This window comes from Peromyscus californicus, unplaced genomic scaffold, assembly GCF_007827085.1.
Source record: "Peromyscus californicus insignis strain IS unplaced genomic scaffold, ASM782708v3 Scaffold_5__1_contigs__length_169319896, whole genome shotgun sequence".
NCBI classification, from domain to species: Eukaryota; Metazoa; Chordata; class Mammalia; order Rodentia; family Cricetidae; genus Peromyscus; species Peromyscus californicus.
This window is the reverse complement of record NW_026294573.1, coordinates 87772684-87788759: the sequence shown is the minus strand read 5'-3', so window position 1 is coordinate 87788759 and position 16076 is coordinate 87772684. Positions and strand designations below refer to the sequence as shown.

The following is a 16076-nucleotide window of genomic DNA, read 5'->3' as shown; positions in this document are numbered from 1 at the left end:
GTGGGGAGGGAGGACTTGGTGTAGGGAGGGTGGACTAGGTGTGGAGAGGGAAGACTTGGTGTGGGGAGGGAGGACTTGGTGTGGGGAGGGAGGACTTGGTGTGGGGAGGGAGGACTTGGTGTGGGGAGGGAGGACTTGGTGTGGGATGGGGACTTGGTAGGTTAGAGAGGGACAAAGGGGTGGTGGTGAATGCTACCAGGATATGTTATATATGGGTGTGAAGTAAGTGCTTTAGGAGAAAGAACCTTCTTTCTGTCTGTTTTTCCTCCACCACAAAGCACACACTGCAGAGGAATTACAGACGTCTTATGAACCTTTGTGGATGAACCTTTATGGATGGTGTTAGTAGCTCAGACAAACCACGTCTCTCTTACTATTCACCCGTCCCCCTTTGGGCTGAGAATTGAACATGGGGCCTCACACATACCAGACACAGTGCCACTGAGCTATGTTTCTGGCCTTTCTTTTCTAATTAAAAAAAAATCATTTATTAATTATTTATTTGGGGCAGGGAGCAAAGTCTTGCTGTGTAGCCCAGGCTGGCCTGAAACTCTTGATCCTCTACCCCACTCTCCACCTCTGGGATGAAAAATGTGTGCCTCTATACCCAACAAACATCTATTTTTTTTTTATTGTAAAAATTTGGTAGGTTCTGTACCTGTTTAAATTCTTGGCGAGATAAACAGAATGAAATATGTTCACATATTCTTCTTCCTTTATTGGGTGGAAACACTGTATTTTAAAAATCACATGAATGGTAAAATACATGTTCATTGAACAGAAACAAAGACCGAATACAGAGTAGAAATCTCGTCCTCCCGTTCCCTGCTCAGCTGGACAGTCTTCTCACGAGAAGCTGTAGTTGCTGCCCCTTGGCATGTGCCTGCCGCAAATCCTTCTCCTCCGTGTGTGCTCTGTGGGCACACCCGGACACTTAGAGTGCGCATTGTTTGGGTTTCAGGGTAGGCGGCTTTCATACTTTTCCTTCTGCTTGACGGTGTTGTTAAAGCCCTTTCCATGTCCACATGACTACATGGAGCTTACTCTCTGGGTCTGCCTGATTATGCAATGGTTATATAAATCAATCTCTCTCTCTCTCTCTCTCTCTCTCTCTCTCTCTCTCTCTCTCTCTCTCTCTCTCACACACACACACACACACACACACACACACACACACACACACACACACACACACTGGTGAGTATGTGGACATTTAAACCATTCTCAGTTTTTTGCAGTCACCCCACCCCATCTTCCTGCACCTGGCCACACTTGAAGGTTTGCCTGGCCGTGTGTCTGCCCCGTTATCTCCCCGAGGGGGTACTCACACATGTATGATTTACTCAGACGTCCTAGGTGATGTTCATATTTCCAGGAATTCTTTCCATTTGTTTGTGTTTTCTTTGGGTAAACTTGCTTTTCGCCCTGTAGTGAGTAAAATACAAAACCTGTTTTCTGTGACTCGGTGCTGTAAGCGGCCTGGTGACAGGGTGCTTGCCTTGCTGGCACAGCACTACTGACCCACCCTGACAGTTCCCTACGGCTGCTTGATTCCTGCACCCCGCCCGCCTCCCCACAACACACATACGCGTTAAAGCGGATCCTGCTTTAACCGTTCATCGGCTAATGCACCTGCTCTAACTCACCGTCCCGCCTAGGCCTCTTCCCTCTCCTTCCTTGCCTCCTCCCCCTTTATGTTCTTATTTCTGTCCTCTCTCCTGGGATTATTTGATTCCCTGTAACTGAGAAACTGATCTTTCCAAGTTCTAGTCTTGAGTTTTCACTTGGGTGTGACGGATTGCTGCTGAATTCTTACTTTTTATTATCTCTCTCCTTACGCTCCTGACCCCCAGAGTTGCCTACTCTTCTGTTTCTAAAAGTGGACCAGGTCCAATATCTTGGTGATGTGTTTGAAGTCCTTTTTTTTTTTTTTTTTTGGAAATCTGTTCACGTGATAAATAGTGATATCTGGGAAGGAGAGAGAGTGCAGATGGGCCACAAGATCTACACCTAGGACTTGCATTCCGCTGAGGTCCTCAAACAGTTAGTGGCCATAGCATGAGGTGCTACAATTTTAAACCCCTCAAGCCTCTACATGATGAATGTGATGATGATGATGAAGATGATGATTGAGACAGGGTCTCACTATGTAGCCCTGACTGGCCTAGAACTCACAGAGATCTGCCCACTTCTACCTCTTAAGTGCTGGGATTAGAATTGTGTGCTACTATGCCTATCTCTAATTCAGATCGTTTCTTTTTTAATTTTTAAAATTTATTTTATGTGTATGAGTGTTTTGCCTGCATGTATGTCTGTGTACGATATGCATGCCTGGTGCCCTTTAGAGGATGGAAGAGGGGGGTTACATCCCCTGGAACTGGGTTTGCAAGTGATCATGAGCTGTCATGTGGCTGCTGGGGCTCAAACCTGGCTCTTCTGGGAGAACAGTCAGTGCTTTTAACCACTCAGCTACCTCTCTGGCCCCTTTAATGCAGATTCTTTCTTTTAAAAATGTATTTATTTTTATTTTTATATACATTGGTGCTTTGCCTGTATGCATGTCTGTGTGAGGGTGTCAGATCTTGGAGTTACAGACAGGTGTGAGCTGCCATGTGAGTGCTAGGAACTGAATCCAGGTCCTCTGGAAAGAGCAGTCAGTGCTCTTAGCCACTGAGCCGTCTCCCAGCCCCCCTAATTCAGATTCTTGATGACACAGGAGTGAGCTGAATTTAGCTGAAGACATTCTAGTAAGGAATGCTCATCAAATCTCCACTGTCCATGCCTTCCTCTTTGATGGGCAGGCCGGCACAGCCCCTTGTGGTCCAGCAGCTCCTGGCTCTTTTTTCTCCCAGCTCTTAGAAAGTAATAACACAGTAACAGCTAATTATTGGACACTTAACCACATGTCTATCTATTTTGTGATGGAAATTTGAATTTTTATTTTAGGTACTGAATCTGTCGTAGAAAACTTAGAAAATGAAAGTAAGCTAAAATAATAAAATGAAAACATGCCTATATAAGCCCATAGTCAGAAATAACTATTGGTGACTTAGTGTGCTATTGTCTCTCTTCTTTCATGAAAACGAACATTTGTATGTAGCCAGCTCAATGACTCATTGCATATATCCTTCTGTGCTGGCAAGTCCCAGGCAGCACGCTTTGCCAGCATCTGTGAGATTGCAGCCCCGTTCTCTGTCTGCTGTCCCATTGTTTATTTTGTGCAGAGTGCTTTAAGTGCCGTGCTAATCTTCACACGGTGAGGTGGATATTGCAACTGTTCTTAGTTTTAAAATGGAACTTAGACACAGGGACATGAGTATAATTGCTCACTGATGCACCTAATGTGCGGTGGGGCTGGAGCTGGAGTCCAGAGTCCACTCTCTTAGTAATTGTGCTGTGCTTCTCCTGTGATGGCTAGTCTTCACCATCAGGGCCAGTGGATTTGGTCCCCTGGAGCACACCCAGGGTTGTGTCTGCTCGTCTTCACCAGTCCTGTGCTTCAGCATGTTTCTCATCAGATGCCTCAGTAGCCTAGAGTGTAAACGCTGCTAAGAGGTTCGGACAAGGAGTTCAGGATTATAGTGGGCGTTTGGCTCACTGACTAGGGTTTGGGTGACCGTGGTTTGAGCAGTTTCACTGGTGTGGTTGCAGTTGGTTAATGTGAATGGGAGGTAAGAGGGGAAAGATGTGCGTGTTGGTAGCTTGGCAGTTCACTTGGCAAGAACATAGCGTCAAGCCAGAGCAGTAACCACAAGAGAGCGCGTGATTGAGAGAGAAGCTGTGTGCGTGTGTGTGTGTGTGTGTGTGTGTGTGTGTGTGTGTGTGTGTGCGTGTGTGGAAGAGTGTGATAGTCAGAGCCTTACTGACTTCAAACTTGCTGTGTAGTCCAGGCTTTCATGGAATTCATTCTTGATCTGCCTCCTGAGTGCTGGAATTACAGATACGCGTCACAGTGTCTGTCTTACATGTTTTTGTTTTTGAGGATGAAGGAGAATTAAGAGCCAGATGGACAAGACAAGGATGGCATAGGGAGAAGTAGACATGGGGTGAAGATTGGAGAGCAGGACAGGAGTTGCTGGGTATGTGAGGAATTGTGTGCTGAGGACGAGCACACGGCTTGGCCACTGGTAGGAGAAGCACACTTTCCCCCCATTGTTCTGGAAAAAGGAAGGGGAGCGTGTCTCGTGGAGGAAGTTAAGGGATTCTTTGCTTATAGCTGCAGTTTTCTCTAGGGCAGAGTGACAAGGTCATCCGGCAGGAATGAAGATAAGTGATGAGGTTAAGAAGTTTTCAAGATGTCTGCAGCTTTTTAATAACTGATGTTGCGGGGAAGGTTGAGGTTGCTTGGGAATGTTGAGGATCCTGTTGTAGACTGTATGTCACTCTGCCTGATATTGCTAAATGCTCAGATGCTACCAGAGGACAGTCTTACCTTTTGAGTTTGTAGAAGCTAGCAGTTGCTAAATTAATTTAGTGTTTTGGCCAGTTTCAATAAAACCACCATGGATTCTGTTGCCACTGGAGACTGCTTTTGTACCATTTAAATTTTCAAAAAGTCTATTCGAAATCTTTGGGTACCCATAAGATAGTCTGTAGGATAGAAGTTACTCCTGTGTAGGGCATTGGGCTTCCAGAGCCCTGTGCCTTCTTGGTCTGGTGGGAGGGGAGACCTTTTGTGTCTGTGGGGCGCAGGTGCAGGCTGTCTTGCTGGGTGTTGATGGACTGTGGCTTTGATGCTAATACCAGAGATGACCAGAGAAGTGTTCATATGGAACGGCGGTGCTGAACCTATAGCATGGTGAGTTCTTTACAGTCACTCTGTGCCTAGTTACTGTCTCAGATCTGACTGGAGTGATGGGCGACCTCTGATGGACACTGTAGGTTATAGTCACAGTCTGGAAGGACCGTGGGGAGGTCCTTTCTGATGATGTCTACTGATACTAGAGAGTAGAAACCCTAGATCTCACAGAGGAAAACTGACTATACGCATCCCTGGAATTTTGTATATATTTGTATTATATAATACAAATAATATAAATATATCTCCAGCAGCTCTATCCTTAGGAATTTATTTTAGTGGGATTAATGGATAGAAGCGCAGTGATATTTACTGTAATGTTGTTTATTGTTTAAAAATCAGAAACAACTTAAATAGGGATTAATTATTTTATAGTCACTCAATTGGATATTGTATATGTGTTAAGTGATTTTAAAGATCTGGACATAAAGGTGTCCAGGATGTAGTAAAATGATACAGAAACCGAATGAATATGCATAGAAAAGTATAAATTTGTAAATTTAAATATTAATTTTGTTTTCTATTTAGAAGGACCATATCCATTTTCATATTTTTCATGAGGGTTCAAAATAAGCAAATATAACCTGGACAGATGGAAGGGTGGAGCCAGATCTCCAGATATAGAAATGTTTGAAGCAAAACACAGCTTCTGCTTGTGCCCTTTGTAGTTACCAAGTATTGATTTCACAGAGTGGGAATGTTACATGAAGGTGGTTTGTGGAATTGATCTGATGGATATAATAGGAAACGTGGTAGATTTGATCATGGAACATTTAGGAAGGTGGAGGGAGAGACTTGGTTGCCTATTCATGATGAAAACGATGTTTCCCCTCACTACTGCTGACAGGTTTTCTGCAGGAGGCCAGGTGTTGGGAAGGGTCTGGAAAGTGTCTCTCTCAAAACTCGTAATGTGGTGGAAAGTAAGACTCCGTGCATTTCAGGGACCTGGCGTGGGTGCTAACTGCCCCTGGGGCCACAGAGCACAGCACCGTGGGTCGGTGGTGGTCCTGCCGCGCTGTGCCTTGAGTTCATCCACAGTTCCACTTCCTCGGGAAGCCTCCTGATAACTCAGCAGTACCTCTGTGGTGTGTTTTCCCTGAGTCTTCCCACTCCGCCTGCTTTGACATGGGGAAGGATGTGTTTTATGGATGCTTACAATGAGAGGGACTGGACGGGTTGCTGATGCAGTCCTTGAGGGTCAGCTCTCCCTTCCAGTTATGCTCAGGCCAAGAGCACAGCTTTGGGGAGAACAACATCATAATCTCAGAGCCAAAAGCTGCTCACAGCCTTGTTTGGTGAATGACTCTTCTTCAGGTATTTTAAAGATTTTTCTGGAAGTCTTGAATTAAAACAGACTTTGGACCTGAAAGAATAAATTTGTAAAATGTGGCTTAGATCATGTAGTTTATCTCATATTTGAGATCAGCAACTTCTAGTACCCACCTACGGAGGAATGGTGTATCCGAGAAGAGATAATAGTTAATAAGTAAAAATCTTATTTTGGTGTAACTTAATCTTATTTAACATTGGTTTATTTTTAAGTTGATGTAATTACATTTCAGAAAGCTTTAAAAATTCATAGATCATTAACATTTTCTGCAACAACATGGCATTTTGTTATTTTTTTCTAGACATTTCCTCATCTATATCTAAAATGCATTATGCATCAAGGTCATTGTTCTGGCAGAATATGGTAGATGAAGAATGAAGAATAGGGTAGATTTCTTTTTTTGTTTGTTTGTTTTTATTCTCTCACTGTGTATCCCTTTGGGCCTGGAACTCACTCTCTAGGCCGGCTGTCCTTGAACTCACAGAGTTCCCTTGCCTCTGTCTTGAGTGCTGGGCTGAAGGCGTGCGCCACTGCACCAGCAGGCCTTAGAATCTGCCTCCCACGGGAGCGGACTTCTGCTGTCCTGCTTGGTTGGTTCCCTCGGCCTTCAGCAAGGCTTGTCAGCATATGTAACAAGTGGACACAACATTCCTTCCCATGGATTTGGGTTCAGGTCAGCAGCAATATCTGAAATTATATTATTCTAGGGGGAAAAAACCAACAGCCCTCTCAGAGTTAAGCTGGAGGAAATGAATCAAATGTTCTAGACAATTCTGAGGAATTGCTGAGTTCCATTTCCTGAGGGTAGGAAAAAAAAAATTCAAAACCAAAACCAAACCAAAGATCTAATTTGGTTTGGTTTCCATCCTAGCTCCATCTATTCCCCTCTCCCCCTCCCTCCCTCCATCTCTCTCTTCCTCCTTCCTTCTCTCCCTCCCTCACTGATCTATCTGTCTGTCCATCCATCCATCCATCCATCCATCCATCCATCCATTCATCCATCCATCCTCTATTTATCCATCTATTCATTTATTTATTGGTTTTTCAAGACAGGGTTTCTCTGTGTAGCCTTGGGTATCTTGGAAATCATTCTGTAGCCCCAGGCTGGCCTTAATCTTAGAGATCTGCCTGCCTCTGCCTCCTGAGTGCTTGAATTAAAGGCGTGTACCACTGTGCTGGGCTCCATCCTAGCTCCTTGCCTTTGTAGCCTGCAGGTAAACTCTGGCTTTTGTCTGGTGCCTGGGTGGAAGGAAGTGTGCCCTCGCCTTGTTTGGTGATTCTAAAAGTGTTTTTCCTCAGCCAGAATGCACTCCCACTCACTCGTACACATTTCTTCTCCTCTTCTCTTCTTTGCAGAGCACTCGGGTGGAGTTTGACTTGCCAGAATATTCTGTTCGCAGAAGATACCAGGATTTCGACTGGTTGAGGAACAAACTGGAAGAATCGCAGCCCACTCATCTCATTCCCGTAGGTAGTGAGTCACGGCAGCTTGCTTCTCACGTCCTGGAGTATGTTCACACAGGTGTTGCTCAGTTCTCTGCAGTGAGGGTCACTCTGATTTTATACTGAGTCCGCCCTCCGAGAGCGCGTGCAAGATAGAGGGATGTGTCTCACGTTCCCAGTTTCCGACCTCTCTGCTAGTTTCTTAGCTAAGGTGGGATAGGTGTTTACTTTTTTCTCCCATTCTCCTTTCTGCTGAACTATACTAGTGTGTGTGTGTGTGTGTGTGTGTGTGTGTGTGTGTGTGTGTGTGTGTGTGCGCGCGCGCGTTGGAAGTCAGAGTACAGCTTTCGGGAGTTGGCTCCTCTTTCTGCCTTCTTGTTTGTACTCCCAGCAGCTGGTCCATGGGCTTCTGGGCGAGTCCCCTGCCTGCCTCCCATCTCAAGGGAAGGAATGCTGGGATTGCAGGTGTGTACCACTCATCCTGCCCTTCCTGTGATTCCAGGGACTGAACTTGGCCTGTGAGCTTCTGCAGCTAGCATTTACTTACTGAACCATCTCCCTAGTCTCTGTCTGTGTCTCTGTCTCCCTGTCTCTGCCTGTCTCTCTTTTATGTGGTACTGAGGATTAAGCCCAGGGATTCACACTTGCTTGGCATCTGCTCTATACTGGGCTGGACCCCAGCCCTCTTTTTACTGAGTTACCCAGGCTGACCTTGAACTTGCGGCCAGCACCAGCCTATTGGGTACCTGGGATTACAGGCATATACCACCAGGCTCACGCTTTATCTTTTTCCAATACAAGATCTCACCTTATTGCCCTAACTGGCCCAGAACTCATTATCTAGCCCAGGTTAGTCTCAAGTCTGTGGCAATCCTCCTGCCTCAGCCCTGTGTAAAACTACTGTGCCTGGCTCAGACTTTCACTTGCATTATAACAATTTTTTTTTTTAATTAAAAGGGGAACACCCTGCCGGGCGGTGGTGGCACACACCTTTAATCCCAGCACTCGGGAGGCAGAGCCAGGCGGATCTCTGTGAGTTCGAGGCCAGCCTGGGCTACCAAGTGAGTTCCAGGAAAGGCGCAAAGCTACACAGAGAAACCCTGTCTCGAAAAACAAAAAAACAAAACAAAAAAAAAAAAAAAAAAAAAAAAAGGGGAACACCCTAACTCTTTAAAAGACTGAAGTCTGACGGCTGGGGATTCTGGCTCCCATCTGTGATCCCAGTAGTAGAGGTGGGAGGATTACTGTGAGTTCAAGGCCATCTTGGATTACATAATGAGTCCTATCTGGTCTCGGCTACAGTATGAGACAGTGTCTGGAAAAACAAACAACAATAAAAACAGAAAGATTGAAGCTTAGAAGTGAGTCTCACTGAAACTACTTTTCCCCCTTGGCGGATATTATTCTGAGGTTTGGCTGCTTACCAGGAAGGCGAAGCTGATCCTTCAGATTGTGGCTGACGGGCAGGAATCTAGCACACCCTTCCTTCACAACCACAGCCTTTTATTTAAAACACAAACAAGCCGGGCGGTGGTGGCGCATGCCTTTAATCCCAGCACTCGGGAGGCAGAGCCAGGCGGATCTCTGTGAGTTCGAGGCCAGCCTGGACTACCAAGTGAGTTCCAGGAAAGGCGCAAAACTACACAGAGAAACCCTGTCTCGAAAAACCAAAAAAAAAAATAAAATAAAAAAATAAAATAAAACACAAACAAGAAAACACCTACCCCTGTGTATTGATGCAGCATAATACGGATTCACCACTTACAACTTGTTTTTTTTTTAAACAGCTGATAACTAAAATTTTAAAGACTGAATAATTATCATATGTATTAAGTAGTTTTGCAGTGCTTTTCAGTTGAGATAATTACTATTTGGTCCCCCATTTTCTTTGGGGGCTTTAGGAAAGTCTGGGGCACAAGCATCTCCAGAGGCCGGTTTATCATTCAGTAAGACCTTGTTTGAGTCAGGGCCAGGGCTGCCCAGCTTGCCCATCGCTGCTGCACCCACCCATCCACCCCCCCCCTCCTTTCCCCTCAGGGTTGGATGAGGCTGTAGGTGCTGTGAACACTGAATGTTTTTAGAGTTTTGAGGTGATTGGTGTGGCTAGCACTGGGCTGGAAGTGATGGGGCCTCAGGGATCCGAGCTTCCCCCAGGCTTCTCCTTTGCTACAATAAGTCCTGTCTGTTTTTCTTTCCTGCCATCCAATCACTTAAGAACATGCCTGGAAAAGAAACAGCCATTTTAAAGCAGTCGGAACAAGTCCTTAAAATAGAATCCTACTTGGCCAAATGGGCAGCTAGTGATGATTTTTTTTTTCCTGAAATGCAAAAACATACGCTTTTTATTTCAGAACAGCTTTAGGGTTATTGTGAAAATTGGAGAGCAGGTTCTTATGTACTCAACCCCCAGTTGCCACATTTTACACAAATGTGAGCTGCTTGCCTCATTTAATGATCAGTCATTATTGTTTGATAAATATATTTACTCAGAGTACTTTCTTCAGAGTTGAGTAGTTTTGCCTAATGTTTCGGTTCCAGGTCAGGACCATCATGGTCATGCTCCTTTGACTGATTTTGCTTGTGACAGTTTCTCAAACGTTCCTGGGATTTGATGACCTTTAAATGTTGAGGTTTGGTAGTGAGGTGTTTCATAGATGCCTCAGTGGACATTTGTCTGAAGGCTTTCTTGGTTAGAGCGTGAAAGTGGAGTAAGGTGTTTTGGAGAAGAAAGTTGCAGCCACAAACTGTTAGTCTGGGTCACATGATTTGAGAGGACGTTTGTGGGGAGTTTCTGTTCCCTCTTCTCACTGTAAGACACTTTCCCTGTAGCCCAAGCCTTGCACCCTCCCCCACAGCTAGTGTTTTCTTTATTTCCTTGTGGTTTGGCGCTTGAGAATCAAAAGCTTGAGAGAGACACCTGCTGGTAAAATGTCGTGCCACTGGTCCATGGATCCTGTGCGGCACTGAGTGTCTCTCCCGCATCCAGGGAGGGTCCTGGCGTCCTTCAGTACAGTCTCCACTTGCCTGAGTATCCATACTGGGCAGGAAAGTGCTTTAGAAGCAGGCAGGCAGAGACTTAAGTTTCTTCACAAGTGCTTGATACTTACCCGAAGTGGAGAGATTTAACTTAGGGAAGTATGTCTGATTTAAATAGAGAAGTCAGGTGAGAAGTGAGCTTTGTGCTCCACCTCCCACACAAAACTCACCTGACAGAACTGTTAGGAGGGATCCCTCAGTATTTAAGCACCGGCTGTGTGTTCTTCAGTTAGACCTGGTGTGTAAGCAGGTGCTGGTAGGTATGGGAGCACGTGACTTGGTAGCAGCATAGGTGAGGTGAGGGATTTTAAGATAGACGGGGGCCTCTGCCTGGGGAACTCGGTGTCAAATAGAGACTGAGGGGCCTAAAGCATTGGCACAGTGGTTCAGAGCATTTGCTGCTTTGAAGAGGACTCAGGCTCACTACTGTCTGTAACGCCAGTTCTAGGGAATTCACACCCCTTTCTGGTCTCCAGAGGCACCGTATGGAACATAGACATACATGCAGGCAGAACACTCATACACATGAAAGTAAAAATATTTTTAAAAGAAATAGCCACTAAAATCTTAACAGAAAATGGAAACCCAGGAAAATGTACAGCATACTTCTTGTTTAAATTTTTGCTGTCTCCTTTAAGGAAGATTTTAATTTTTTAGAGTTTTAGTAGGCTTGTTCATTTCATTTTATGTGTGGGTGTTTTGTCAGCATATATGTACTATGTGTGTGCTTGGTGTCCAGGGAGCTCAGAAGAGGTTGTTGGATCTCCAGGAACTGGAGTTACAGATGGTTGTGAACCACTACATGGATGCTGGGACTCGAACGCATGTTCTCTTCAAGAGCAACAGTATCCTTAACCACTGAGCGATCTCTCCAGCTCCCTTATTTCTAATGGAGCTAGAGTTATACATAGGCAGTTGGGAGCTGCCTGGCATGGGTGCTAGAAACTGAGCCTGGGCCTTCTGCAAGAGCCATGTGCACTCTTAGAACCTCTCCGGTCCCATGTTTCCTCCATTTTAAAAAGCCTTACTGAAGCAATATATGTACAATGCGCTCATTTGAATTTATAGTCCTAACATTTTAGTGTATTCAGATGTGTGGAACAGCCAGCAAATCAGTGTTAGGACCTTTCCATCGCCTCATTCCTCACCTGTCAATGTTGCCCCTCAAGTCTGGTGACCTCTTCTTTGCCTCCTGTCCCTATAGGTCTTGTCTTCTTCCTTACACTCAGCATGTTTTCAAGGTTCCCCACAGTGGAGTACCAGTTAGCACTTCCTTCTTACTGTAAGGTGATAGTCTGTGTGTGAGCATACCGCATTCTGTCTGCCTGTCCACCCTTGGATGGAATGTCATTCGTTTTCGCCTTTGGCTGTTACGCACAGACTGCTACGGACATTGCGTGTAAGTCTTTCTGTGGCAAGTGTCTTTACATTTGGACATATACCTAGGAGTATAATTGCTAAATTATATGTTCTTCTGTATTTAACCTTTGGAGGTACTGCCAGGTATTTGACATTCCTTCACATTGTGTGTGAGTTCCGGTTTCTCCACATCTTCGCAAACAGTGATTACTATCTGTCTTTAATTATAGCCATTCTAGTGGGTGTAAGGTGGCACCATATTGTGATTTTTAACTTGCATTTGCCTGAGAGCTGAGAGTATCCTTTGATGTTCTTGGTGGATATTTGCATGTCTTCTTGGAGAAATGCCTGTTCAGATTCTTTGTCCATTTAATGTCTTAAAGATTTATTTTATTTTGTATTATTATGTATATGTGTGTGGGTATATGATGGGAGTGCCAGTGCCCCTGGAGGCCGGAGGTGTGGATGTCCCTGGAGCTGCAGTTATAGGCAGTTGTGCATCACCAGACGTGGGTACTAGGAATCAAACTTGAGCCCTCCTCAAGGGCAGAATGTGCTCTTGACATCTCTCTAGCTCCCTTTTTGCCCCCTTAAAATTGAGATATCTTGCGCCGGGCGGTGGTGGCGCACGCCTTTAATCCCAGCACTCGGGAGGCAGAGCCAGGCGGATCTCTGTGAGTTCGAGGCCAGCCTGGGCTACCAAGTGAGTTCCAGGAAAAGGCGCAAAGCTACACAGAGAAACCCTGTCTCGAAAAACCAAAAAAAAAAAAAAAAAAAAAAAAAATTGAGATATCTTTTTCATTTTTGTGGAAAGGAACTTTAGAATTTATTTGAATCGGTTGGGAAACTTAGGGGAGAGTGACCTTGGGGCACCTGTCAATCCACCTCTCTCCCCATCTTAAACCAGCTGTGATTAAACATGTCCGAGAAGGGCTGTGCCCTGTGATTTGACTGCTTAGGCTAGGAGTGTGGAGATAAAACCATTTCTTCAAAAGGACGAGGGGTAAAGCTCTCGTTGAGTGCTTCCCAGCGTGCACAGGCCCCTGAGTTCCATCTCCAGTTCCTTGTGGGGTGGGGTGGGGTGGGGATCACTACCTCCTGTAGACTTTACTGAAGCTGTGGCAGTTGTAGCCAGTTGGACAATGGCCCTAGGAAAGCACCCGGATGCTTGACTTGCTTCTTCTCCTCATGAGCTGGAATATACCTGCTTTGTTTCCAGTCTCTGTGACTTCAGACTTGGCATCCTTTGTGGGCTCTGGTGGAAAAACCCAATTTCCTGCTTCTTAGACCCACTCCTTTCTTTTTCTTGAGGAGAATCACAAGAAAATTTATAAATTAATTGACTTTCCTTTCAATTCAGTTGTTTCTACTTTGTCTCCACAAATCCTGGCCTGCTAAAAGTATCCTGTCCTTGTCGTACCCCCAGCCCCCGTGGTTCTGAGGGTTGAACACAGCACCTCACATGGACCGAGCATGCGCTCTCACCACCGACTGCCATCCTAAACTGTTAATTGTGCATGTATTGTTAGACTTCTTCATCACTGACCAGTACCTGTCAGAAACAATTTAAAAGAAGAAAAGTGCATTTTGGCTTATAGTTTCAAACCTTGGTTGGTTGGATCCCTTCTCTGAACCTGAGGCATGGCAGAGCATCATAACATCGGGAGAATGTGGCTGAAGCTGCTCACCTCACAGCAGCCAGGGAGCAGAGAGATAGGAAAGGGCCGTCCAGATATATCCCAAAGTCATGCCCTTCCAGTGACCTGCCTCCTCCAGCCAGTTGCCTCCTCTTAAAGTTTCTGTCACCTTCCCAAATAGCACTGCCACTGTCTGTAGGAGACATTTCAGATGAGCCCTTTGAGGTCTTGTATTCTGACATGCTTTTTTCTCTCTCGCTTTATATTGCTTTGTTCCTCTGGAATTTTAAAAGCAGAAAGAAGTAACCACATGTGCTGGGAGCTGGATGTGTGTGGAGTGTGTTTGCCATTTGTAAAGACAGTTCACTCTTTTTACTATGTATTGGAGGCACCAGAAAGTCTTAAATTGAGACTATTTCCCCACACTGTTTCTTTGTAAGTCATATAATTGATGTACATTAAACCTTGTACATTTTACAGGTGAACAGTTTCACGAGTGTGTCTGTCACCACAGTCAAGACAGTAAACATTCCACCCGCTTCAGAAGTGTCCCTGTGTGTATGAACATTTAATACAACAAATTTTAAAAGTATGATATTTTTATTTATTCTTTGAGAATTAAAATTATGTCTCCTTTTGGTCTATTTTATCTTTTTTTTTCTTTCTTGGCAGTACTGGGGATTAAACCTAGGGCCTCATACTTTCCATCAAGCTACGCATGAGCTCTTTCATAGCACATATTTAAATGCACACCATAGTGTTCACTAGAGACGATATTCATCGTGTATATGAATTAAACGGCTCCCTATGTGCTCCTTTCCCACCCCAGGCAACCACTGTTCTTTGCTTTGCTTCTGTAGGTGCCCAGTGGCCTCGCCACTGCTTTGCTTACTGTGACTCACTACCTGGCAGACAGATGGCACAATTAGATGGGCATGTGTAGGCTCAGGGGATGATGCGCATACATCTATTAAACACTTTGGTGTTGAATTCTACTTGCAAAATGAATGTTTGCTTTTCCCGAAGGAGGAAGGATGTATTTGCTCTGCAGCTTTATTCTCACTGGAGTTAATGAGGAGAGAATTTGGTTTGCAACGTTTTCCCCCAGTTTGAAATGATAAATGACTTCATCTTCTAGCCAATCCCTGATGTTTTTCTGTTGGCTTAGTATCTGCACATGACTCTCCTGCTATTTTAATTACCATCTGCCACCCCACGGCCACCTCACGTCCACTCAGGCCAGGGCTTTTAGTCCCACTCTGCTTTGGTTGCAATATGTAGGTTTAAATCAAGTCTCTGTCATTCTGTTTACCAATAAGATTCAAAAGTCAAAGGCTGGGGTAAAAATCTGCTATAGATCAGAGAGGCTGAGTAGCAACTATCTGATCTTGCTTTTTGGCCAGAGATACTGCAAGAGACACATCTCTTCACTTGTCCCAGAACCAAGAGGAAGGTCAAACTCCAGTTGTGGTGGTATTGTGTTCCCCAAAATATTGTGTACCCTAATAAATTTATCTGGGGTCAGAGAACAGACAGCCACTAGATGCAGAGGCTAGAAAATGGTGGCACTCACACCTTTAATCCTAGCATTCCGGAGATAGAAATCCCTCTGGATCTCTGTGAGTTCAAGGCCACATTGGAAACAGCCAAGCATGGTGACTCATGCCTTGAATCCCAGAAAACCAGCCTTTAATCCCAGAGAGTGGTGGTAGAAAGCAGAAAGATATATAAGGCGTGAGGACCAGAAACTAGAAGCATTTGGCTGGTTAAGCATTTGGCTGGTTAAGCTTTCAGGCTTTTGAGCAGCACAGTTCAGCTGAGAGCCATTCGGATATGAGGACACAGAGGCTTCCAGTCTGAGGAAACAGGATCATCTGAGAAGTTGGCCAGGTGAGGTTAGCTGTGGCTTGTTCTGTCTCTCTGACCATCCAGCATTTCACCCCAGTACTTGACTCCAGGTTTGTTTTATTAATAAGAACTTTTAAGATTCCTGCTACATCCAGTCCCTGCCCCTTCCTTCCTGTGCATCTTCTCTATCCAAATTACTGGCCTCTCGATGGCCAATTCTGGTCAGCTAGTATCTGGCTCTGCCCCCCTGATTTAAGGTATAACTTTTTGGGGTAGTCTTGGGAGCATCATAGTGCAATCAAAATATCCCACAATAAATCCCTCTTTTTAAATAAAACATTTACACATGTATGTGCCATCTGCCATGTGTATGCAGATGCCCATGGAGACCAGAAGAGGGCATTGGGTTTCCTGGAACTGGAGTTACAGGCAATTGTGAGGTACTTGATGTGAGTGTTGTGAACCAAATTCTTGTCCTCTGCAAGAGCAGCAGGTGTTCTTGATGACAAAGCATCTCTTTAGTGTCATCCCGTCCCATCCCCATCCCCATCCCCCCCCCCAGCTTATTTTGAGGTACTTTTAGCTTACTCGGTAGGGAAGTTAATAGTAAAATATTGATTGAACT

The 16076-nt window shown here is 45.0% G+C and overlaps 1 protein-coding gene across 1 annotated transcript in view; it reads left to right on the top strand.

Moving 5' to 3' along the window:
• Window positions 1–16076, top strand: part of Snx30 (sorting nexin family member 30) — a 106403-nt gene that overhangs the window by 52582 nt on the left and 37745 nt on the right. Inside the window, exon 3 of the mRNA XM_052715977.1 lies at window positions 7485–7595. Coding sequence (XP_052571937.1) covers window positions 7485–7595 — 111 coding nt within the window. The remainder of the gene's footprint in view (window positions 1–7484; window positions 7596–16076) is intronic.